This window comes from Callionymus lyra, chromosome 11, assembly GCF_982586985.1.
Source record: "Callionymus lyra chromosome 11, fCalLyr1.hap1.1, whole genome shotgun sequence".
Lineage (NCBI taxonomy): Eukaryota > Metazoa > Chordata > Actinopteri > Syngnathiformes > Callionymidae > Callionymus > Callionymus lyra.
In genome coordinates, this window is record NC_141828.1 from 9,306,039 (window position 1) to 9,331,343 (window position 25,305).

At 37.2% G+C, this 25,305-nt stretch overlaps 1 protein-coding gene across 2 annotated transcripts in view; it reads left to right on the forward strand.

Annotated features, from left to right (window-relative positions):
• inpp5a (inositol polyphosphate-5-phosphatase A) overlaps positions 1 to 25,305 on the forward strand; it is a 183,580-nt gene that overhangs the window by 27,651 nt on the left and 130,624 nt on the right. For both annotated transcript variants that reach the window (XM_087802985.1, XM_087802983.1), the window contains exons 2-4: positions 914 to 955; positions 14,657 to 14,757; positions 16,317 to 16,404. In XM_087802985.1, the coding sequence (XP_087659111.1) occupies positions 914 to 955; positions 14,657 to 14,757; positions 16,317 to 16,404 (231 nt within the window). The remainder of the gene's footprint in view (positions 1 to 913; positions 956 to 14,656; positions 14,758 to 16,316; positions 16,405 to 25,305) is intronic.

Sequence of the window (25,305 nt, forward strand, 5' to 3'; positions counted from 1 at the left end):
TTGTTTTAATGTCTGAAATACACTCGGCAAGACCAGACCAACACTGCTATTTACACTTATTTACAGCCATATTGTTATTTATTTTCCTATTTATATCATCATAGAGATTCATCTTTTTAGCATTTGATATATCGTTGATAGTTATTATGTCAATGGAAAATTGTTGACAGTAGTTTTTCTGGAATCTGCCCCTAAAACACTCCTTGTGTACCTCAAATATCGACAAATATACCTTTGATTTGTGGATCCAAATTGATAAGCAAACCACCGACATGTCTTATTATCTACTGCTCTTCCCATTATCAACATTTTCTTAAAACTTAATAGAAATACTGTGTTGCCAAGAAACCGAGTAATACAGGAATAAAACTTAACCTGCTTTCCAGATATAAATGGTGATTAAAAAGTGTAAACAATAATATAAGTTTTATCATTATCAGATATATATTCAACATTTTTAATAGATTTATTTTAATATAGGCATAAGTATTAACAATATAGGTACATGATCTTGATTTTTCTTTAGGGTAAATCATCTGTGTCTCTGGTCTTCCCTTCTGCATGTAGACCAAACCCACGACACACACTCACACACTCACACGCATAACACACACACCCACACACACTGAACGTAGTAATCCACAAAGGACGATCTCTCCTTAAATGGTAGACAGCACTGGACCCTGAGTCTGAGTTTCCACTGCACCACCGAAATAAAGTCCAGGTCTGGGAATAGCCTTTTAGAGCGGAGGAGATGTGGGGGAACATGGGAATTCTGGATAAGCATGTTCATGGTTGGAAGGTGGATGATGATGATGATGATGATGATGGGGGGGTTGACCTCAAGGCCACAGACCTTGGTGTTAAATCTGTCCACTGTTATGATTGACACTTTCTTCTTCTCTTCTTTCAGCCTGACAACCTACAGAAAACATGGCTGAGGGAGTTTTACCAGGTAAGAACCACGTCTTCTTTTTATGTATCTCAAGTTCTTGTCTTGAAATTGTCTTGCGTGTATGTGTGTTGGAGGTCGCGGCCTTCGTCTTGAAAATATTCTCCTTAAAAACGTAGTGATGGAGCTTCATGAAACAGTGTCATTATTTTCAGAGTCCACTAGATCCACTCTGCACTATTTTCATCTGTTTTGAACAACTGTTCTAATGAAACATAATTTTTAAACTCATGGCGCCACCTACTGACCTCTAAACAACATGACACTGTTTCATGAAGCTTCATCAGACTATCACTTCTAAAAATGTAGATAGTTTAAACATCACAAAAACAATTTCTTGTGCCGAAATAAAACGACTAAACTGTCCAATCAAGTACTTCATCTCAAACATATTATTATCCCATAAGAAAAAAAACAACATGTGAAATTTGTTAAACGTAATTCCTGGACCATAAGTTTTTTTACATGCCTTTAACCCTGCGGCGTGTACAATGATGCGGCTAATCTATAGCATACCTAGTAGTATGCTAGTAGTAGTATATATTACTTACTTACTTCAGCAAGTTAGCAGAAGTTGGTACCATCAAAGCTAAAGACGCTAACTAACTTGTCAATGGTGTTTTTATGAAATAAATAACTATTGACTTAAGATAAAAATTAAACATGGTTAAATGTGACAACCTTAATAACTTGGTTTATAAATTAAATAAATATCTCAAATTGATTAGAATTATTTATAAAAATTAACAACAAAAATTGCTTTAATTTTAGTAAAATTGTCATTTTTACTGCTTGAAATATTGCATAATAATGTTTTTTATATTGTGTTATACATTATAACCTATACTCTTAACTTTGTCAATAGTTTACCATCTACTGTGACATATATTTGACTGTATTTAGAAGCTTGATGTGATCCCTGCATGGCTCACGGTCTTTGTTAATACAGTACAGTCGCTCGGTGTATTTCTACCGTATTTCAAGTGTTGGTTTGATCGGGTCAACAACCTTGGATTTCAGAGGAATCCAGATTTTAAATGTTACAAAGTAACAAGACCTGTGACTAGAGTTGCCTATGATTGTCCTTACTTCAGAAATCAAGGTATCAACAAAAGTGCTTTATCCAACATAAATTGAAGACATAAATGAAGCACCTTATTTTTCTCTCATTTAATTTTAGGTTAGAACAGGGTTTAAAAGTGAGAACAGCGTTGTCGAGGTTATGAATTGCAAAGTACCCTTTAATTTCCAAACAATACAAAATAGGGCTGCACGATATTGGAAATAAGTGCGATATTCGATATTGATGTCTTGAATTACGATATCAGGAGAGAGTACTGTAGGGGAGGTCCTGGGGTTTAGATAAAGTAAACGATGCAATATTTCCCTTTCGTTTATTTCCAAGCTTCGGTGACGACATGATCCGAGAAAAATATCACTTATAACTTAAAATACTCAGTTTCACGGGACTTACATCATCGGTTTCTTGCAAAACTGAGCGACATCAGAGAGGAGCCGCCGGCGCATCGCGATATCACCAAATCAATAATAAATCCACCTCCTTGTACACGCACACATGACCCTTTATAAATTACCTGAAAAGTACTTACAATAGGTTGCTTTACTACTTTACTTTACTACTCGTGTTTGAGTAAAGCTCATAAGTTAGTCTTACTTCCTTGTATAGACTTAGCTGCGCCAAGACGCGTTGCCATAGGAACCAAGTCTAGCGAGCTGTGCTGCACAGTTCACAGACAGACGGAGAAGAGACGACAACAAGACATAGAAGTACAATTTGATAACATGACACTGATTGGTCGAAGTGCAGAAAAAGGTGAAATATATTTACATAAATACGTTTCTTTTCTTTTGACTGGTTTGGCTGTTGTAGTGCATTATGGGACTAGTGGTATGAGTGTATGAGTGGTGTGTCACACGATTCAATACCCTGTATAACTGAAGCAAATCAATTTTTCCTCCCTCCGGCGATCAATAAGCGTTTTTGTATTTTCCAACTTTCATTGATCCAAAAGAACGTCAGCAACAACCACTCCTTTTACAATCACAGCAACATTCCTCCTTTGGTTCGGCTGCTTCAGAATGTGTTTCACGTCATGTGACCACCACGCCGTCCACGTGACGCCCCCCCCGATATCTGTTCGGATCTCGGCTTTCAACTTGTCAATCAAGTCCGGACTCCCCAGCGGCTTCACTCCTCATTCTGATCGTCACGTCCTCGCCGATCGTCCTCACCCACCGAGAGTGTTGTCGTTCTCAGAGCAGCCGCTTGTGTTTCATATCGTACGCTTTCATCTGCTGACAAACCACAACTCTTTCCACTAGTGCGACTGTGTGCGACTGTCGTAGAGGAAGGGAGGATCTGGGTGAAGGTGTCGACTTTTGTAGAGCAAAGTTTAACGTTGTTTCAACTCATTGAAACTCTTATTTCACCGGTTTGATAACTAGAATTGATTTGTAGCCTGGAAAACATGTAAAAAAAATGATTTCAACATGTTGTTTTTTTCATGCATTTGTCCTCAGTCATGTTTATGTAGTCATTAGCACAACAGTCCAACCCAGACCCTCACACAGTGGACATGCACCTACCATGAACATTTCAGACCCCTCCATGATTTCTAAGTGGGAGAACTTGCAAAATAGCAGGGTGTTCAAATACTTATTTTCTTCACTGTATGTATTGCTAACTTTATTATCAAGTTTAAGAATATATGGTCCAAAATCTTTGAGAAAATATTGATATATTGCAATGTATCTTTTCACAATACTGTATCAACAGCACTGTATCTATTTAAAAAAATGTTGGCTTTCAAACAATATTTTTTATTATTATATTATTTATATTATACTGAATTTTTTTTTTAATAAAATAATTTGATTTTTATTAATTTCAATTTACAAAAATAAATGATTAACTTCCAGGTGCTAGATGACGTCCTCCACATCTGGTTAAAAACGGGCTGACTGAGGACGAGAGGATACAGCTTTTAGACGATGTTTTTCAACACATTTGGTTTCAAAACGAATGAAAAAAGTTTCGCCAAGAGTCATGTGGCCTGTAAATTCTGCGACACCAGAGTCAAGTACTCGACGATACTACAAATATATCCTTCTAGCTTTAAACATATGTATATTCACATACATATAAAATCGCCAGATTCTTGCCAATACATGTCCCTACTATTACTGAAGCGTCTCCATGCCGTTGCTTTGCCGTTTGGAAACTGAAGAGGAGCTTTTAGGACAGTTTAATTTTAACTTCTTATCAGTTTAGAGAAAACTAAGTTTAGAGACTGATGTTTTGGTCGATAACATTTAATTTTGTCATTGTTTTTTTCCAGCTGGCACTCGCCGGTGGTTATTTAAAATCTGTAAAGAAAGGACGAAATATGTTTATTTTTGTGAAAAGGTTCAAGTAATTACTAATCAAAGGTTTTTAATTGGGACAGAATATCTAAATCTAACTGAAGTTACTTTAACAAAACACATTTTTAAAGTAGTCATTAGCTCAGCCTTTCACATGCGGTGTTGGCATCTACAAAATCCATGTATTTTGTCTAGTTGCTGGTTCTTAAACTCACTACAAAGCGACAACAAAGTGAACCTTTCCACGACGCTTCATTCTAAAATCGTGTGGAACAAGTTTCTATTTACCGTGGAATCAATTCACGACATCAAGTGACTTTCCTTGTTGGTTCAAACCAAATTTGACTCTGAATGAAAGATTTTAAAGGGTTAAACCTGCCCATAATGTGTGAGTAAGTAGCAGAAAATCACATGACCCCCATGAGCTGCCACCTAAATATTGTGTACCAGGAAATGCATTTAAACTAAACCAAGAACATATTCATTCAATAGTTGACTTTGTATGAAATCATGGTAGAACAAGGAGTACTTGTCTGAGACACAGTTTCTCCACACAACTGTTCAACAGTCCTCGGTTCGAGCGTTTGATGGTCACACTCAAGACGACGTTTGTAGAATCATACGTCTATAAATACACACTTCTTGTCTGCCTGTAATCACTTAAAGTATTACGGCCGTGTCGACAGAATTAAGCGTTTCTCTTATCAGGAAGTGGTTTGACAGTTTTCCACTCGGTCTGATACTCGAGTCACTTCATGTCATCGGGGCTCGTAAGACACTCGTGTGCATCAGGAGGGACTTTTGTTGGTTGTCGAGTCGTCAGACTGTGTGTGTGTGGGGGGGTGTGTGGGTGTGTGTGTGTGTGTGTGTGTGTGTGTGACGGCAATTCGGTCTGTTATTGCGTGACTTCATGAGGTCGATTTAGACTATGAAGTAACAACTACTTTTTTTTTTTACAGTATTTATTCCTCCTGGTTTTTATCGTCTTCTCATTTCTCAACATTCATTGAGATGTATTTAATAAATAAATGTATATTTTATTGTATTTAAATGTAAAGGACCTTGTCCGTAGTTTTTAATATACTTAATATAATATCTTTTGAGTTCTATTCTCCTAGTGTCAGATTCTTGTAACTTTATTTGTTTTACCTTTGCTGATGTGTTTAAAAGAACAGGAGCTCAAGGTTGAAAGCAGTAACACGTAAAATTGAATGGAAATCATATTATTTATGAATATATTGTTGTTGTTTTTTAACACTACTCGTATTATTTGTGACTTTTCATACATTTCTCAAACTATTTAAATAAAGTTCTTTCTTTTTAGCCCATTGTTTTATTAACATTTACTTAAAAAAACACACGTAGATTTAATATTCATGTTTACCTTATTTTATTAGTCATTTCATGAATAACTCCTTTTTTACCTTCACCAGTTGGTCCTTTTTCCATGTAGTTCTTGTTTTGCAAAACTTTTTGGTTGAATTTACTCTTTATTCTCAGTACACTTTTATTTTGTTCAGTTATTTTTGGCTTCCCAGACCATCACCACATTCACAGTATACGACGTTGACCCTCTGGAATTTAATTTACCACTTTAATTTGTGATGGATCCAGGAGTTGGGACGGTGTGTGAGGGAAAAAAAGAAAATGGACGCCTTATGTTTTTTATTAATCTATTATTACAGTATCATCTTGTCCCTTTACACTGATTTACAGTAGTATCTGTGGTTTATATAATTTATTTTTTGCGTACATCTTACACACACTAGTCTACAACTTTGTAAACTTCAAAGTTTTTTAATGAAAAGCCATTTTTAACACACACAAATTACATTATTATGATTATTCTTTTTTAATGAAAACATTTTTTTTTTGGTTTTAAAATTCATTCACCATAGAATCATGGTCTTTTTAAAAATCAAATAATTAAGGGCCATAAAACCAAAGAAATATAACAATCTTGTAAAATGTATAGTAGTAAAGATTTTCATTTTTAATGAAAACAAATCTCTCCATCTTTTTAAAATGGACTTTAAACCTTGCGAAAGGTTTCTGTTTCACAGAATGACTCACTTGTGTATCGTCTGCACAGCTTTTGCAATTAAAAAAACTACGAGTTAATAAACCGGGAGCGTGTGCAGTGAGAGCACTAAAGGACCCAGGACAGACCCTTGTACAGCCTCAAATTGAAGCATTATTTTGAGTAAACTTTTATTGAGAGTCTCTCGTCGCTGTCTAGTGATTCTGTGTCGCGCTTCCTGTGATTATATCCTCGGTTAATTACCATCATTACGAGACGTGCTCCGACTCGCCAGGTGATCCCAGCATGCATGTGCTCCGAGGCATGTACTGGTTTGACTGTTGAGGAATTCTGTTTGCATTGCAGCACCGGCTTGTGTGTGTGTGTGTGTGTGTGTACAGTGGGAAAAGAGCGAGCGAGGTGCGCCCCTGTGTGAACCAGGCAGGCCTGTAGACTCATGCCAGCTCCTCGCTCCTGACGTCATGGAAAAAAAAAAAAAGACTTGGACTGTAAGGACTCCAGCAACCCTGACGAACTACAATCATCCACGCTGCGCTCGCTCACTCCCGGTCAACAAAACACAATCAGCTCACTGTGATCCTCGATCGTCAAAGATGGCAGGACTCTCTGGAAGAAGAAACTGCTTTAAGTGGTAAAAAAAAAACCCACAAGAAGCGAAAACATCTCTCGCTTAACCTGTGCCTGTGACGACACGTCTTCCCTGGTGTTTAAATGCTACTACACTGGAAGTAAAAGTTGTTCAACTGGCTGACTCTCTGTTTGCCTGTTTCCACTTGCACATATTTGAAGTTACGTGTGTGTTTGAGCAGAAAATCCTGACACGCCTTGATCATAGTTCATCAGAAGAGTCGCCGTTATTACAGTAACACTCTTGTTGTTGCCGCTCTTGTGTCGACTCGGTTTACGTTTCTCCCTCCCCGAGTTCCAGACTTTTTCCACACAAATCCCGCTGTGTAATCATCACAGGATCAATGGAATTAGCAGGATTACATAACATTTGAATCCAAACACCGAGATTTCCGTCACGGTTTTTTGTACTAATTTGATCCTCCTGTGAAAGTAACAGAATGTTGAGTAACTTTCTTGTGCAGTTATGAGATACTTTGTTAAGGTGGATGAGTTTTTTATGGCTCTTAGACCGTTAAGTTTTTTTTTTTATTGGTTTAACATGGTTAAGATAAAGAGTTGAGCCACAAGACAAAGCTCACTTTGGGATGATTAAACCTTCACAAATAAAATGATTTTTACTATAAAACTGTTAAGATTCACACTCATAGAACCATAGTTACTTTTGGCTAACAAAGTCAAGTGCACATTTTAATCTTACTTTCATGTAAAGTAAGTGTACATGTTCTATTACAAACTGTTTTGCATTTCAATACCAGAGCGTTTTTAATTTTTTTGCTAACAAAAGCCAAAAGATTAAAAATATATATTTTTATATATATATATATATATATATATATACAAATATTTTAAAAATAAGTTCAACTTTCTGCAGATAAGCGTCAGATGTGAGTAAGTAAGTAATATTTGCAGACTGCTTTTCTAGACCTGACTGTAAGTAAGAACCAGAATTTAAAAGTTTAAAGTTTAAAAGTAGACTAAGATCACTGATTCAGTCTGACCATGAATAGTTCTGAAAGTAAGAACCTGAATTTTTAAATGGATCCTGAAAGAAACTGGCAGCCAGTGAAGAGTTTTAAGGATCGGAGAAATGTGAGTTCTTCTACTAGAGCGCCTCAGAATTCTCGCTGCAGAGTTTTGTATTAACTGCAGGCGAGACAGATCCTTCTTGTTTAGACATGAAAACAAACTGTAACAGACATGTCGGTGACTATTTTTCCTATACTTCCATTTTAGTTTAAAGGTTTATGTCACTCATAATGTTCACACATTTTCTACTCGCCCTCATGTCGATGGGTCAGGATTATTTTCAGAAGAATCTGTTCCTTTTTTGAGTTGTAGCTAAAATGTCAATTTTAAGTAGCGACTGTAGCTCCGTTTTCTTCATTTTCGTCCAAAAAGACACTTAAAAACCACCTCCAGACTGCTTGTCTGTAACGTCCCTCTTGTTTTGAAGCCGCTACACAGAAAAATTGTTCCGAAAACAACGTAAACACGTCAATATTTTAAGCTTGTTTGTGGCAGAAGCCTAAAGGCCAAAATTCTAAACGGACAGGAAAGCGTTTCCAGTCGACTGTCTATACTGAAGGAACTTTTTTTTTGAAGAACAATTCCTCTTGTTGGAGGCTTCAACATAACATGGACATTATAGACGAACACCATGGAGGTATTTGGATGTTTGCATCATTTTTGGACGAGGAAAACCAAGCATCTGTCACCTTAGTCGACATGAGGAAAATGAGAAAAATTTTGGGTGAACTATCACTCTAAGAGTAGGTAAAACTGCATCCCCAAGCCACCAGTTGGACTTTCCGCTAACGTTAGACAAATGGTGTACAAAATCTTGTTGTTCTCTTGGTTGAAGGTTTGAATTCCAATCAATTTCCTTTCATTCAAACTAAGTTTTACTGTAAGTCTCTTTGTAATTGTAGACATCCATAATCTCTGTTCCTTAATTTATCTTAAACACTTGGTTGTAGGTCACCATATCAACATGAACATTGATCGACTGTAGTTTAATTTTTTTAGCAAACCTAGTCGGCTTCATAAAATAACTTGGATGACAGGTTTGACAGGTGCTTTAGAACGCCCATCAGATAGTCTCTCAAGTTTATCTGAGAAAGAAAATCTTTGAGAAGTACTTGTTTTTGTCAAAAAACATTTGGTTTAAAGTAGAGTGAGCCAGTTCAAGGCTAGAAATAAAACTGAACTTTGTCGCCTCCTAAAGGAGGTCACAGAAATGACGGTAAACGATTATATTTTATTATGTTCATTTAAGTCATAAATTAATTTAGTCAATGCTTTCGTTTTTCATCTGACTGCATCCTCCATCTGTGCATAGTAGCAAATGCTTGTTGAGCAACAGAATATATATGTCACAGTACAGATTGGAATTCAGTAGGATCTAAAATCCTACTAGTACATATTGGAATTGATTGTACTAGTACAGATCTAGTACGGATTCCAATCTCTACTAGTAGGATCTGGAATCCTACTAGCACAGATTGGAATTCCAATCCAGATCCTACTTATACTGATTGGAATTCGTACTAGATCTGTACTAGTACAATCAATTCCTATCTGTACTAGTACAGATTGGAAGTACAATCTGTACTAGCACAGATTGGAAGTACAATCTGTACTAGTAGGATTGCAGATTCTACTAGTGAATTCCAATCTCTACTAGTACAGATTTGAATCCTACTACTGAATTGGGATCTGAATATTGGAATTCCAATTAGTCCTAAGACAAATGGGAATTCTACCAGGACAATCTCCAATTCAAAAATTAAAATTACAGCATAACACTACATTCACCATTACTATTCTAGGTGAATTACTTCATATTTTAGATATCTGATAACCCTTCTGTCAATACACATTGTAACCATGGGGACAGACCTTATTCATTTGGACCATTGTCTAATTTGACGATTTGTCTAATGATGGATTGGAATCTAAATTTTCCAGAAAATTAGCAATTAAAATACCATAACGAGTCACTAACTTACTGGAAAAACCGGTTGAGCATATCGAGTCACAAACTCATAATGGTTGTATGCAAATGTATCTGATTTAAATATCAATATTAAGATCCCAGTTCAGTAGCAGGATTCCAATCTGTACTAGTAGGATTGAAATTCCAATCTTTACTAGTTTAGGTTGTACTATCTGTACTAGTAAAGATTACAATTGATTGTACTAGTACAGATTGGAATTGATTAGAATTCCAATCTGTACTAGTAGGATCCCAAATCCTTCTGGATTCCAATCTGTACTGTGACATATATAATATATATATATATTTTTAATTTCCCTTCTTGTTTTGATGTTGTTCAGTAAACAACAGGATCTCTAAATATCATTCATCAAGTTTGGTTTGTCCTTTTCGCGCCTAATCAAAGCGGCTCATTTGCATGTCCTGCAAATTCTTCCGGTCAACCGGGAGATCCGGCGACGCCATCGTGGCGTTTGCATACCATCCTCCGCCATTGAGATGACCCCTGCCAGGATTTGCATTCAGAATTCGTCAGGGAGCACAGATTTGCGTGTCTGCAGATCTTGAGCAAAGGTGACGGACGGCATGGGTGGATAAGCTAATTTTTAGGTCAGAGACATGTGCTTTAAGTGCTTTAATGGTTGATAGAAGTGTTTCCATTCACACTGAGCGTAATCCACTTGTTAGACACACGACACTCCAAAATTATCTTATAAATCCTTGTGAATATGATCTTTTATTTGTGAGCAGATACATCTTAAATCATTTAAGTATCTTTAAATATGTTTTCCTGTCTTAATGAATTTAATTACTGCGGTATTATATTTTTCTTATTTGACTTGTATGTTTACGGAATTTACACTTACATTCTCAAAATGTGATACATTTCACCTCTGGTGGCCCCACCGACCATTTGAGTTTGGGAACCCTGAGGAAGAGTTTTGCAAGAGTTCAAGTGATGTATTTTGTTGTCCCTGACGTAAATTATGTTTTTTTTTTTTATATTAGAAGTTTTATTTATTTTTCTAAAAAGTATAGCTTTGTATCAAGATAATTATTTTACTAATGCAATAAGTTAGATTTTTTTGTTCGGAATCTGGCGATACAATATGTATCAGAATATTTGGGCAACAATTCGCTATAAACTGTTTTTAAACGAAGGATCTGTCTCGCCTGCAGTTAATACAAATCTCCGCAGCGAGAATTCTGACCTGCTCTAGTAGAAGAACTCACATTTCCCTGATTCTTAAAAGTCTTCACTGGCTGCCAGTTTCTTTCAGGATCCATTCTAAAATTCAGGTTCTTACTTTCAGAACTATTCATGGTCAGGCTGAATCAGTGAGTCTACTGACAGAAACATCTTAAGACATTATTTGTGCTTTTCCCTAATTTTCTATTGTCTTGGACTCCTGTGTTTGTATTATGTGTCTCTATCTTGTCATATATTTTAACTGTATATTGTTTTTGATTGTTCAAGCGCTTTGTGACCCTGGTCTAGAAAAGGCGCTTTACAAATGACTATAACTTACTTACTTACTTACTTACTGTATTAGGAACAAGGACATATTTGTAATACTTGACTCTGGCATTGCAGAATAAATGCTTATAATGACTCTCGATGAGGTTTTGACAGTGGTTATGAAACCAAAATATGTCCAAACTTCAAGGTTAAATGCTGCTGGACTCTGGCATTGTATCCTCTCATCCTCAGTCATCGCGGGGATATCAATGTTCCTTTTAGCTGCGGAAGACGTAACGATTGCATGTTAATTGTACATTAATTTTAGACACACTTAATTGAAACATAAACCATAAAGTACTATGAAAAAATTAAATTATGATTTGAAAGCCAAAACACACATTAAAAAAAGGGTAAAATCAATCAATACAATTAATACAGTATTGTGAAAAGAAATATCTTAGAATTAGAAAACTTGAATTGTATGTGTTGTAAAGCACAACATCAATATCACCATATATATCAATATTTTCTAATATCCCTAGTTAAAACATGCTGTAGAAAAAATTCCATGAGGTACTTTTTAAATGGAGAAATTCAATAAAAAGTATTTTAAATATGTTCTTTAAGTATTGTATTTGTTTTTAAGTTTCATTAAATGGACTGTACACAGAAGTCAGCAGCTTCATAAAGTGACCTTACTTTGGTTGAATCTCATCCTGTCTTTATCAAGCATTATCTACATGACTCGATGCTGGTCGGTTCAAGGTGCACTGGGGGGGGGGTCGTCCCACCTTTGCTACCCCGTGTGTCAACAGATTTAATCGCTCCGGGTTTCGCTCCGGAAACCCTGTGGTTCTGTTTGTCGTGCGGTCGACTCCGGCCAATGAAAATTAGGGCCGGGATACCTTCTGTTTGCCGGACCGTTTTTACGGCTCGGAAAGACAAATAGGGTGGCGTTCATGAGACGCCGCACTTTTGAGTCCTAGTGAGTGACCCCTGTCGGTTGATGGGTCCACTAATCTTTCCAAGTTTAATCCAATGTCGCCCCCCCCACCCCCACCCCACATAGACACACTTCTTTCTTGGGTCATCCCAGCTAAGTGACAAGCCATAGGTTGATGGAAAATCCATACTGTTATTGCCATACGTTACTTTTATTTGATTGGGCCTGCAGGGAGTGCAATGCTTCGCAGGGGGTGGACTGGCGGTGAAGTAGCAAATGGGGGGGGGGGGGGCGCTCTCGACCTCCCTCCCGCGACACTGAGTGACACTGATGTATGGCGCGAGCCCACGAGTGGCGGTGAGTGCCGTGAATCACTGGCTGCCATTGATTTTCCATTAGAGGTCGGCCACTCTTGACACCTCTGACAGGGGTGCTCACAAACACCTCGCCGAAGTGGGGATTTGAGAGGAAAGAAACACAAGGTCACGTGACTTCAAGTGGTCAGTATAGAGGGTAGGTTTGGGGGTGGGTTAGCGTCGAGGTGACGCTAGCTCATGACATAATGGATCGAGTCTTTATTTAGGTAGGTTAATGACACAAACACCCTTATTTAAAATCTAACACTGTTTTTTTTACTTTCACATTTTCCTGAGTACACACTACACCTTAGATGTGGTAGGCGGCGGCACGTCAAGACTTTTTAATTGATGCTGCGTGGCGGACATGAAGTAGCTTAGTCACTAACCTGAGGCGGTTTACTCCATCATTTATTTAAAAAATCAAAACAATACTCAATAAAATATACGCTTAAAAGGTAAAGATACCACCGAGACGAACGAAGGAGTGTCAGAAAATCAAGGAAAAGCCTGAACAAATAAATTTGTCTTAACATATTTCTTGAAGGAGTAAGTAGAATCCATCAAGCGCAGAGAGAGTGAAGAGATTTTAAGGATCGGGTAAATGTGAGTTCTCCTACTAGAGCCGGTTTAGAATTCTCGCTGCAGAGTTTTGTATTAACTGCAGGCGAGATGGCTCCTTGTTGTTAAGACATGAAAACAAACTTTTGCAGTAGTCCTTAGGAGACACAAACGCATGGATTAGGTATCGATGATAAAGAGGCAACGATACAATATATTGTGATACTGTAGTAACAAGGATATATGTGTAGTATTGTCCAGTGCTTGACTCTGGTGTTGCAGAATTTACAGACCACCATGATTCTTGATGAAGTCGCAACAGTTTTCCTTTGTTTTCAAAATATGTCCATACATCAGCTTTAAAAGCTGCTGTATTCACTTGTCTCCTCTCATGCTCAGTCATCGACGGTATCTTGCGGGGTTGTGTTGTTGCTTAAATTGTGGAGGACTCAATGACTGCTGCCATCTAGTGGCCGGAAATGAATGGCAACAAAAAAATTGAACAAACTATAAATAATCAAATAGAACTATTTGATTTTATACATACTTTATTAAAATAAACCATGAAATAAAAGCAATAAATAGAAAAATGTCTCCTTTTTTCATGAACAAATTCACGTGGTAACAGAGGTTTGTGCAGTCACTCTGTTCTGAAACTAGGGGGAGCCAGAAACAATGTTTACATCTATTATTTACAATCTATATATTGCTACTTAAAGGCTAGTTTTTATCTCGGAAAACCTTGTTTTCTCTTTTGCATTCATCAATATTACTCCATTATTTACTTTAAAATAAGCCATTCTATATTTACGTCTTGCTTACCTCACCGTTGGTTGGTGGATGGTTCACGTTTTGTTGAAACAACTTTGGGGTCAGTAACACTTAAAGCTTGTGTCCGGGTCGAGGTCAACGACCTCCACCACACTGCACATGTGGACACAAGGGATAAGTCGGTCCTTACAAAATGGAGCTAAGTTTCAGCTTGGCCGATGTTTACGGTGCCGTTTCAGCAGTGATGTGTGATGTCGCACACACACACACACACACACACAGCTCTGTACACACACACACACAGATGGCCCTACAGGCAGAGGCCAAAACAGATGAAGAGCTCGTGGAACAAGCTCCAGAAGTGGCTGCCGCCGACATTAGCCAGTCACTTAGCCGCGTGTAAACAAAGTGGCTGCGACACAGAAGGAACCCGAGCAAGGACGTCTTCTGCTTCACCGGATAGTCAAACTCCACCCGGCGTCTCTAATGGGCCCCTGCAGAATCAACACACTTCCACTCCGATGACTTTAACCCGATTCTCTCTCTCTCGCCCCTCGCCAGACGGTCCAGTCGCAGAAGCCTCACTTCCTGGCGGTCCACTGTCAAGAGGTCGGAGGGAAGAACTACGAGGCGTCCATGTCGCACGTGGACAGTTTTGTCAAGTGAGTCCAATGCTCGGCGTGAACTGATGCCTCCCCCCTCTGGTCGTGTAAATCCTCTTCGCTTTGTGGGTTTGAAGGTGTTAGAAGCCCTGCGTTATAAGTCATAAAAAAAAATAATTTTAACTGTTATTCAACAAGTTAAAACCCAGTAGACGCTACAAAATCTGCTATAATTGGCTTAAATGTCTATATCAATACTATATAAATATAAATTGAATGTGTCTTACACATGAAAGTACCAAGAGAAACCCCCAGAAAAGCATAAGATCAACAAATAAACTACAAATAAATAATAACTGAATCACTGATCGTCATACTTTTTATCACCAAAAGGTGGCGACAAACACTCGCTTTCTATTATTGGTCGTTCAATAATGAATTCACTGACAAATGAAGCATAAGTGTTCAAATATTTAGACTTCAGTTATATAAACTAGGGTGATGTTTGGCTGTGGAGGGAACTCAAATTAGTTAAAAATGATTACTGATTAAATATGACAAGTTAAGTAAGTAAGATGATGATCAATTCTATATTTTAACCTTTAAAGCTATATTAAAGCCCCAGGCCTCTCAGCTCCTGCTACAGGTTTATCCTCGTTCAAACACACAGCAAGTGTCAGTGTGCAAGATGTATGATGATGGCCTAGTAGCATGTGTTAAAAACAAGCTTAAAATACAGACTTGTTTAATTTTTTTGGGATAAAATCCTCAATAAAATAGAGACATTGCAGGCGAGAACCACAGAAGTATTTGGATCTTTTTAAATGTGTCTTTTTGGACGAAGACAACTGAGCTCCAGTCGTTACATTAAAACATTTTTGTCTTTTATTCTAAAAAAGCAACAGATAAATATGAAAATAATCCCATCACTTAGTCGACATGAGGGTGAGTAAAAAATTAATAATAGAAGATTGAATTTTGGGTGAACTATCCCTTCAAATGATTAAAATGTTTACAACTGTAAATGAACACTAGGTGGCGACAGTTTGTAAAGATTTTAGTTAAGATAATAGAATATTCTCTACTTTTTGACTTTTTAAATGTAGAAATAGAAATAGAAAAGAAATAGAAAATGGGGAAATAAACCTTCTCTTGAAAGTAAAAAGGATGTGTTGAATATGTATTTTAATAATAGTTGAAGTTGATGGATGAATAAAAGATAGTGGAACAGGAAAAACAAAATATCCATGATCTGATTTTTTACTTTATTTTGAGTTTAAATTTGTATTATTCCAGTCAATACAAATGTTAAAGCTATAACACATAAGCACATGCATATATGTCTTATTTATGTCCAAGTATTTTTAGATAAATGAAATAAAAACATAAAAAGACAAGTTCCTAATGCAATAATTATTTATAATATTGTCTGTTTGTCTTTATTGTTGTGTTAAACAAAAGCTCTTCAATTTGGTTAATGGACAGACTCGATTAAGGAAACAAAAAATAAGTTTTCATCCTTTTATCTAATGAAAAACTCACTGTAGTTAAATAAAGTGTGTCACTAAAAACATTTCTGGTATCTAACTTTTCTGTTTGCATGTTCCTGTTTTTCCCAGAGAGCTGCTGTCCAGTGATGCCATGAAGGAGTACAGCCGAGCGCGCGTCTACCTCGATGAGAACTACAAGTCCCAGGAGCACTTTACAGTAAGTGTGACTCTTGTCTTTTGAGGCTGCAGTTTATGTTTCATCCTCGTGAAATATGTTGTTAAAACATAGCAACAAAAGCAGAATATAACCCAGGCGAACTCAGTTTTAGGTTATTTATAAATATAGCGTTGTGTGTACTTCCTGGTGTTTATTATTTAGAGCACACATTAATATTTTGTTGATTACATTAAAGGTTGAAAAATCTTGATCTATCCTTACAAACCAAATTGGTTTATTTTTAATATTAAAATAAAATTGGACATCCTCCATGCAGGTACCCCGAGTATCCACAAGATGGCAGTGTAAGCCTAGATATAGTGTTAACTTCGTTTCCTTCACGATTTCTTTTTACAGTTCCTTCTCAAAAACTTAAATCGAGATTTAGACCAAACTATTTTATGTTTGGGAAATTAATCCGCTTTGAAAAAATCTAGTTTCAATATCATTTAACATTTTCTAGCTCATATTCTGGGTTAAATTGTACAAGATGAAGAAAATATTAAACAAATATGCTCTATGTGAAATGGGTTTGTTTACACATATAAAAATGTCACACAGATATGTTTATTGAAAGTACCAATATTATTACTCTCCTTCGACAGTTATGTCCCTCTATTTTTCTAAAATGAAAAAATAATAATGACTGATACATTTTCCAAATAAAACCAAAATGTAAAAATGATACATTTTAATATCGAAATAAATTTAATAAAAAGGTGAAACTTGTGTGCAAATGTCAACTCTATAAATGTATCTCAGAAATATTTATTTCAAATTTATAAAAATGTGTTTATTAGTGATTGTGTTGTTTGTCCGTCATCAAAACTATAATTAATTTCAAACATTAAAATGCATATTTTATTCATTATTTGTAAACCAACAGTGTTTTCTGAAAATGACTTAATTTTTGTAAGATGTTGGTCTATTTAAATTGATGGTAAAATGTTGAAAAAAAAGTACCGAAGATGACAAGAGGTATGTTTAAAAGTGCCAATACATGAAAACAAGTAGTATTTATTATTTATATTTAAAGTCTAAAAAAGTTTCAGAACAGTGTGTTTTACTTCAAATCACAATCGGCTCCTTCAATACCGTGTTTCACCGCTGCGTGGCGACAAATACCCAGTTCTCACCAGATGCCTCGCGAAAAGTTTCTTCGCCACGAATTTAAATGTAAATGTAGATATTTACTTTTTAAATTGATCAAGGGGCCTTCAAGCAAACGTTCCTTTCCGAAAACCTTGCTCTGCAGCTCCTGCTTCTTATCCTCCGTGTTCCCGGTTCACGCTACGCTGCATCTCCACGACGCTCATAAATCACAGCACACACTCTCAGTCACATTTGCTCTTTTAAAGAAACTATGTCGCAAACATTGGCCTTTTCTCGAAAAAATCTAATTATCTGCCATTTCACATAGGCGTCGGCTAATATCCCGCCGTCCTCCGACGTGCTTATTTAATGGTGTTTGTGTATAGATTAACCTTTGCAGTTGTATTCTCACTCTCATCAAATAGAGATCACAGTTTGGAGAATCAGTCAGTGGAAAGAGAAACATCTGCCGTCCTTTTCTGTGCTGTTGATATTGAAATGTTGCCGACAGTAAACACGGAGACTCTTCAGTCGTCTCACACGGGGACTTGCCATTTGGCTTTTTTTTTGATGACATCACTGTTTGTTTTCACAACCTTCGATTTTCCTCCCTCGCTCCGGGGGACACTTGTTTGTTGTCTGACCCGTCTGTCAATTTCCAGATAATCGTCGGCGCTCGAAAGGCTTTTCTGGTGTGAATGTCGTAGTTGCTTCGGAGATGTGAGCGAATGTTTCGCCGCCAGTGGGAGTTTTTGGTAATGTGGCGAGTGTGTGTCAAAGGCCGCAGTGTGTGTTTGCGGGTTCCTGAAGGAAGCGAGGGAAAGACCCGGAATGTGATTGATACGCAAATGTGACGTTAAAAAATAAAGACGAGGGCCAAGATTATTCCTTGGTGTTTACACGTGAACTCGAGACGTTCATCTTGACTTTAATATCGTAGCTCGAAAGAACACGGTCGTGAAAAACAAGCAGTTTAAGTTTTTTGATATTTGGTAGCACAGTCATCCAGGAGGGACTCGGTGTAGAAACACTTCTTCTATAAAATAAGTTGATTGAAGATGTTCGGACAAGGATGTCAAGGGGTTAAACTGGGAGGAAGCTCCGGGTCAGACGTAGGACTCACAAGAAAAATGATGTCTGAGTGTCAGTCTGTCACTGTAAAGAAAGAGCTGAGCTAAAAGACAACACTCCGAAGAAGCTCACTTGTAGCCACCAGCGATATCAGTTATAGAAAGAGAACGTTAAAGATCCAATATGTAACATTTCAACATGTTTTTGTTATTTTCTGTAATGATTGGTTGAATTTAACAAAACATTGCAATTGCACTTTTACAACACTAGGGGCTCTAGAAACGCTATTTAAAGAAACCTTATTATAGACTCAATAACTTTCAGTGGCACTGTTTACATTGTGTGAAATTTGGCGTGAAAATCGGACACTTCATCTTCAAAGTTGTTTTTTCGGCAGCACAACTGCTGAACAAGAGGCTGGACGTAAAAATACTGCAGCTGTAAGACATTGAGAGCCAAAGAAAACCTTTCAAAAAAAGATGATAACATGCTCGCTTTGTAAAGTAGTTCTGACATTTTATGGCAGCATGTGATGTGGATTTATGTCCGGTTGTGTTAGTAACAGTTGTGTTAGTATCAGCTTTAAAGAAAAGTTTTTGTAACTTTCGAAGTGGTACTTTCCATAAATAAGAAATATAACATTTAATTGTGATGAATGTCTTATTTTAATATTTTCTTTACTATTTTAATACAATTCATGCCTTTATTCTTCCCACATTGGGAAAATGTAGTTTTTTTTTGTTAGTTTTAGCAGTTCACAAAAGCATACATTTTATTAAGACATAAAGTACACATATTAAAAAAATATATATATTAATAATAATATACAAAAAGTCAAATAAGAACAATAATTAATTAATATATATATATAACAATTACAATAAACATCAGTAAATGTGGGGAAGGAAGTTATAGACTCCAATTATAACTATTATAAATAATAGATTACAAAAAAATGAAAAGACAATTGAGTCTAGTTGCCTTTAAAAATATATATATATATTTTATTAAATAATAGCCGTTTACTTTGCTTTTTAAGCCGACTCAATTCAAATTTCTTTTGGCGGCCATTTTGACAAAGTAACAGCTTAATTGTACATATGTCAAAAAATGCTCGGCAGAGTAACACTGGCACCTACTGGTGAAATTGTTGTATTACAACAGATCGGTTCAGTTTCACAACGGAGCCAAGGTATAATGTAATGGTGGTTATTAGTATCTCCCAGTACATGATAGGCTAATGTCTAGTTGGAGGAAGTTAGTGATGTGTTGATGAAGCTTCATGAAGCAGTGTCATTATCTTCAGAGTCCACTAGATGGTGGTGATGTGTTGGTGAAGCTTCATGAATCAGTATCATGTGGTTTAAAGGTCAAGGAAAATGGTGCATAGACCGCCATCTAGTGGACTCTGAAAATAATGACACTGTTTCATTAAGCTTCATGGAGCAGTGTCATGTTGTTTAGAGGTCAGTAGGTGGCGCCATCAGTTTAAAAATGATTGAGTGATGATGAGTTGTTCAAAACAAAGGAAAATAGTGCAGAGACGCCATCTAATGACACTGTTTCTTGAAGCTTCATCAGACCATCACTGGAGAAAGCTTTGGGTGAGAGAAAAGTCTGGCCTTCTTTCCTTGAACTGCTGCCTCGGCGACCCCATTGAAGAATCGCTTCAGACCGACCTGTCATAAATAATCAACATCTAAAATAGAAATGTCTAGATTCCCGGGACATTCCCAAAGCAACGGCGTGGATATGATATCGCTGGAAAAAAGTTTTCAAATGGATGCTTAAAAAAACTGACCAACTCTGGACTGCAGGAGAGTTTTGAGTGACACGTCCTCCCCCTGCGCCTGCTTTACAGCCACGTTAAGGTATACAGCAGGTAAAATGTCAATTAGGAAGGCCCGCCCTGATAACTCAACTCCCAATCCACTTGTTCTCGGCCATTAATATTTATCGCGGGTCCGCCCTGGAGCCGCCGCTCGTGTCATCGCGGCTGATGTGCGGCTCTTGCCGACACACTCCGTGATGTGTGAAGCTCCGCCGAAATGGCATCGAAAACACACACATACACACACACACACTGTCACATGTCGTGATCACAACCTGTCCCGCGGACACACACGCTGCCTTCCTCAGTTGTTCCAGGGCATTTTAATGGGAAATTAAAGGCTTCCATGTCTGTGGTTGTTGCTGGATGGAAGCGGAGGATAAATCAGCCTTTGCCGGTCGTGACAGGATCCTGCTTCTTTTTTTTTTCCCACTGCCGCTGACGTGTGTGTTAACACACTCTCTGTGACACGGCTCTGGAGTATCAGCCACTTTGTCCTGTTCACTTTGCGTCACTTGTGTCAAACACACACTGTGGGAATTCCAAACAAGCCTGGGAGCAGGTTCAGTGTTTTATGGCTTCATATTTTACTGCACATGAATCCAGCCGGAGGCTGTGAATAAGAATCCAGAGCCAATCTTCCTTGAATCAGAGGATCTGGAGTCCGGGTCTCTTAAATGTGTCGAGCGAGAGGTTCTGCTCGAGCCTTGAATGGAAGGAGAGAAGTGGTGCACATGTGGCCGTGACTGGCTTATGGTTTAGACGAAGCTTGTTCTTCAAATTTACAGTAAAAACTACAGATTATCCTAAATACTGTAATTGTTGTTACTATAACACATCATTGGAATTGATCGTCTTCTTCTTTTCCTCACTTACTTGCAGCTTTTCCCTGATTTGGGACTTCTGTGTTTGTCTTATGTCGTCTTGGCCTTCTATAGTATATAGTATTAACTGTTTATTGTTTTTGATTGTTAAAGCGCTTACTTACTTACTTTAAGAAACTCTTATGAACATTACCTTTGCAGAGGCAAGTGTAAGGTGTCGTCTTGTTGTATCAAAAACTCTAATAATGCCAGAACTTTTGAGATCTAAAGTAACAATGAATGAAATCCACTTATCTCAAATTGAGATATTATGGATGTGTAAACGATTGAATGATTTAAAGAAACACATTATAAAAGAGGAGTTAAGCAAACATACTTGCATTTGAATACGATTATTTAACAAAGTATAACAGGCTTAAATACATATATTTAGTTGCATATCTCCTCCGGGAAATTTAGTTAAAACGTTTTTTACACAATAGATGCTGCTGTGATATAGAACTAGGACTTCTTACGCTAGTCATAATCATAGAAATAAACTTTACATGAAATACCCAAAATGCTGTTCAGGAGGATGGCTTTCAAATTAAGAGCATCAGCACAACATTCCGTCTTACTTGTAATCCTTTTATTTATCACGGTCATAGTCTCCCAAAAATTGATCTGGATTTTGAATTTTGGAGAAAATGATAATTAATATTTTAGCTGTGACGCTCCATGTCATTGTCAACGATGACTGGTTTATGATGCTACAAATCAAGAATTATCCCAAGTTCAAATCATGGATCACTTCACTCTAGACTACTAACCCAAAATATTTTAACGTGCATCAAATATTTTTTTTAAATGTGAGACCAACGTAAAAAGTATTTTTTACCATGTGTTCCATGTAATTTTCACCTGGTTTTCAACCAGGAAGGTATTATTACTTCCACAGTATAGTATAATTAGTAGTATTACCTAGCGATGGGTTTATGATGCTTCATGAAGCAGTGTCATGTTGTTTAGAGGTCAGTAGGTGGCGCCATCCGTTTCAAAATGATGTTTCTTTAGAACAGTTGTTAAGTTAAAATAGTGCATAGACCGCCATCTAGTGGACTCTGAAAATAATGACACTGCTTCATGAAGCTGCATCAGACCATCACTAGTATTACCTTCTGTGGCTGCACAGTAAATACGCCTCACGCAGTAATACTATGATGCCGCACATTCATTTGGTCATTTACGAACATTTTAAATCAGTTTTAAGTACAATAAACAATTGCATATGAATATAATAGTTGTACTTGTCACTAGTGCTGATGAAGCTTCATGAAACAGTGTCATGTTGTTTAGAGGTCAGTAGGTGGCGCCATCGGTTTAAAAATGATGTAATTGGAACGCTTGTTCAAAACAAAGGAAAATAATGCAGAGACCGCCATCTAGTGGTGATAATGACACTGCTTCATGAAGCTTCATCAAGACCATCACTACTTGTCACATCTTTAAACAATCGTTCACGAAGGCTCTTTAGTCTTAACTTTTCAAAAAGTCTCAAAACTTTATTGAAACCGTTCTGTCATATGATTTTCACATCAAATATCAAACGTAGAGTAGCTAATAAATATTAGTTCACCGCACTCCCCGGTGCTAACACATCTTTTTTTTAAACCCTTAAAACCATTTATTTTCTGTCAGTTTTCAAAACCGCCGTTGATAGAAAAACACCGTCTCCAGATATTTTTAAGTAATTGCCTCGTCGTCCTCTGTTCGCCGCCGTGTTCTCAGACCACGTCCTTCTCGGCGGTTCCCAAAGGTGAGTCTCTTTAATGCGATCATCAGTTCCTTCTCCTTTTTTTTTCCGCACCAGGAATTTATGAACACTTAGTGTCTCTCCTCGCGCTGACAGGACTCCGCCGTGTTTACAGTATCGCCCTCAAAACGCTCGTCGCTCGCCTTTATCGACCTTTTAAAAAATCGCCGTCCTACATCACCTGTTTTTTTTTTTTTTTGTGTGTGTGTTTTTTACGAGGAATTGCTTGCATATATCGGTACCGCGGAAGCCAAAGTGGGGTCGGCAGAGAAGAGGCTACCCTGTGTACAGTCTGTTAGTTTTACACACAGAGGTTAACTACCTCCTCCTCCTCTTTGGCCGCCGCCGGTCGTTTTGCTGGCACAACGACGGGCTTAAAATATTGCAAACTAAATCTAAGAGAGCTCTTATTTCAATATGGTGAGAAGTACGCCGCCGCCGAGGCCACTTGAATGGAGTAGATGTCAGCTCGGTAATATCGCCGGGCCATAACTCTACCCCGGCCATCACTCATACACTCAGGGCCGACGCACACACACACACACTCCGACACACACACACACACACACACAGTGTCAAGTGCACACTCTTGGACATGCGTTGAGCGACAATCAATGAATCTGCCATCAGCCGTGAGTTATGAGACGAAGAGAGCCGGCATTGAGAGTATTTTTTGAGTGAAAATGTAAATATAATTAATGGATTGTGTAAAGAGGTGGAGAAGTGATGCATTTATTACAACGAGTTCAATCTGGGGGAGTGAAGCCCTCTAACCTCGTGGCCGGGTCTCCACGCCCGCCCGCGATGGACCGTCCACCAGCCTCCGCTCGTAAAGACGACAGAGTTTTTTTCCAGTCCAGAGGGGTCTGAAGTGGGGTTTTTTTCCTTCAACTCGCTCTCTCCACTTTAACGATGTCATATTTATAAATGTGGCTCATGCTTCTCAGGACGTCCACGGTGTTTGCTCACCTTTAATATGTATATATAATCGGTAATATGATTTTAAAGTCTCATTTTCTGCTGTTTTGTGATAATTTTCTTATCGTATACCTTCAAAATGATTCTGTACCTGAACTTGGATTAAATTATTAATCTAGTTAGTTGTTAATCTAAAGTTTTATTAAGGTAATTGAACATTTATTTAAGTTATTTTATTAAGGTTTTCAGTATTGGTCCATTAATTTGGATTTTTATACTGTAGCCATCATCATTATCATGGATGGTGACAGTCGTCTTCTGAACACTGTCATCAGTGAACAGAGAAGCAGATCGAGCACGAATGCTCCTCCCATGATGCAACACTAATAGACTCAGGGACTCATTCATTCCTCGTGTTATTAGAATCTATAATTATGAATTTGGGGTTCATGTTATTCTACATTCATCTTTGTATCCTTATCTTTGTGTGTTATTTCCTTTGATCTATGTTCTTTGTATTTGCACTTTGTCATCCCTTTAACTTTGTTCTCTTTATCTGCTCTTTATTCATTTTTTTAGGTAGGTAGGTAGGTAGAACTTTATTGATATGAAATTGTTTTTTTCCAATTAGGCACAGCAATACAGCAATTATTCATAAAAATAAACAAGAACAAGAACAAGGAGAAATAAAGAGAAAGAACAAGATGATACAATCTAAGTGTAAAGAACATAGATCAAAGAGTGTGAACCCAATTTCCCGACGGAGATCTCCAGAGGGATTAATAAAGTCCATCTAATCTAATCCAATTAAGCGACCAATTGTTGTTGATGTTTTTCTATTGAGCTCTACTGGCCGAGTTTAAAAAAGAAAAGCTTTATTTTGACCCACAAAGTTGTCAGTTTTTAGTGTCGACACAACACCAGATTTGGGCAAAGATTTATCTGTATATTTTGTTTATTTTAATATGTTTCGATGTTGCTTTAAGTCGCAGTTAAAGCCCCTTTGAAGTTACTTTAATTGTTCTTGCGTTTCTTTTTTCCATTACAGTTTGTTTACTGTTTTCCCTTTTTTAAGCAAAATATAACCTGTTATGTTTGCTTTTGTTCCTCGTTTTATTCGTTAAATAGTGAGATATTTGCCCTTTTTTTTTCCGGTGAAATAAATATTTTACTTTAGATTTATTCATTTGTTTTAATGTTTGTATTGATCCTATTTAATCATAAATATAATATAAATAATGATGTTAGCGCTTTCATCTTCTGCATTTGTTCTCCACTATCCCATATTTCATTTGTTATTGTATACAACTATCATATGTAGTTTTTATTTAAAAAAAAAAAAAAAAAAGCAAGATAACTTTATTACACTTGGC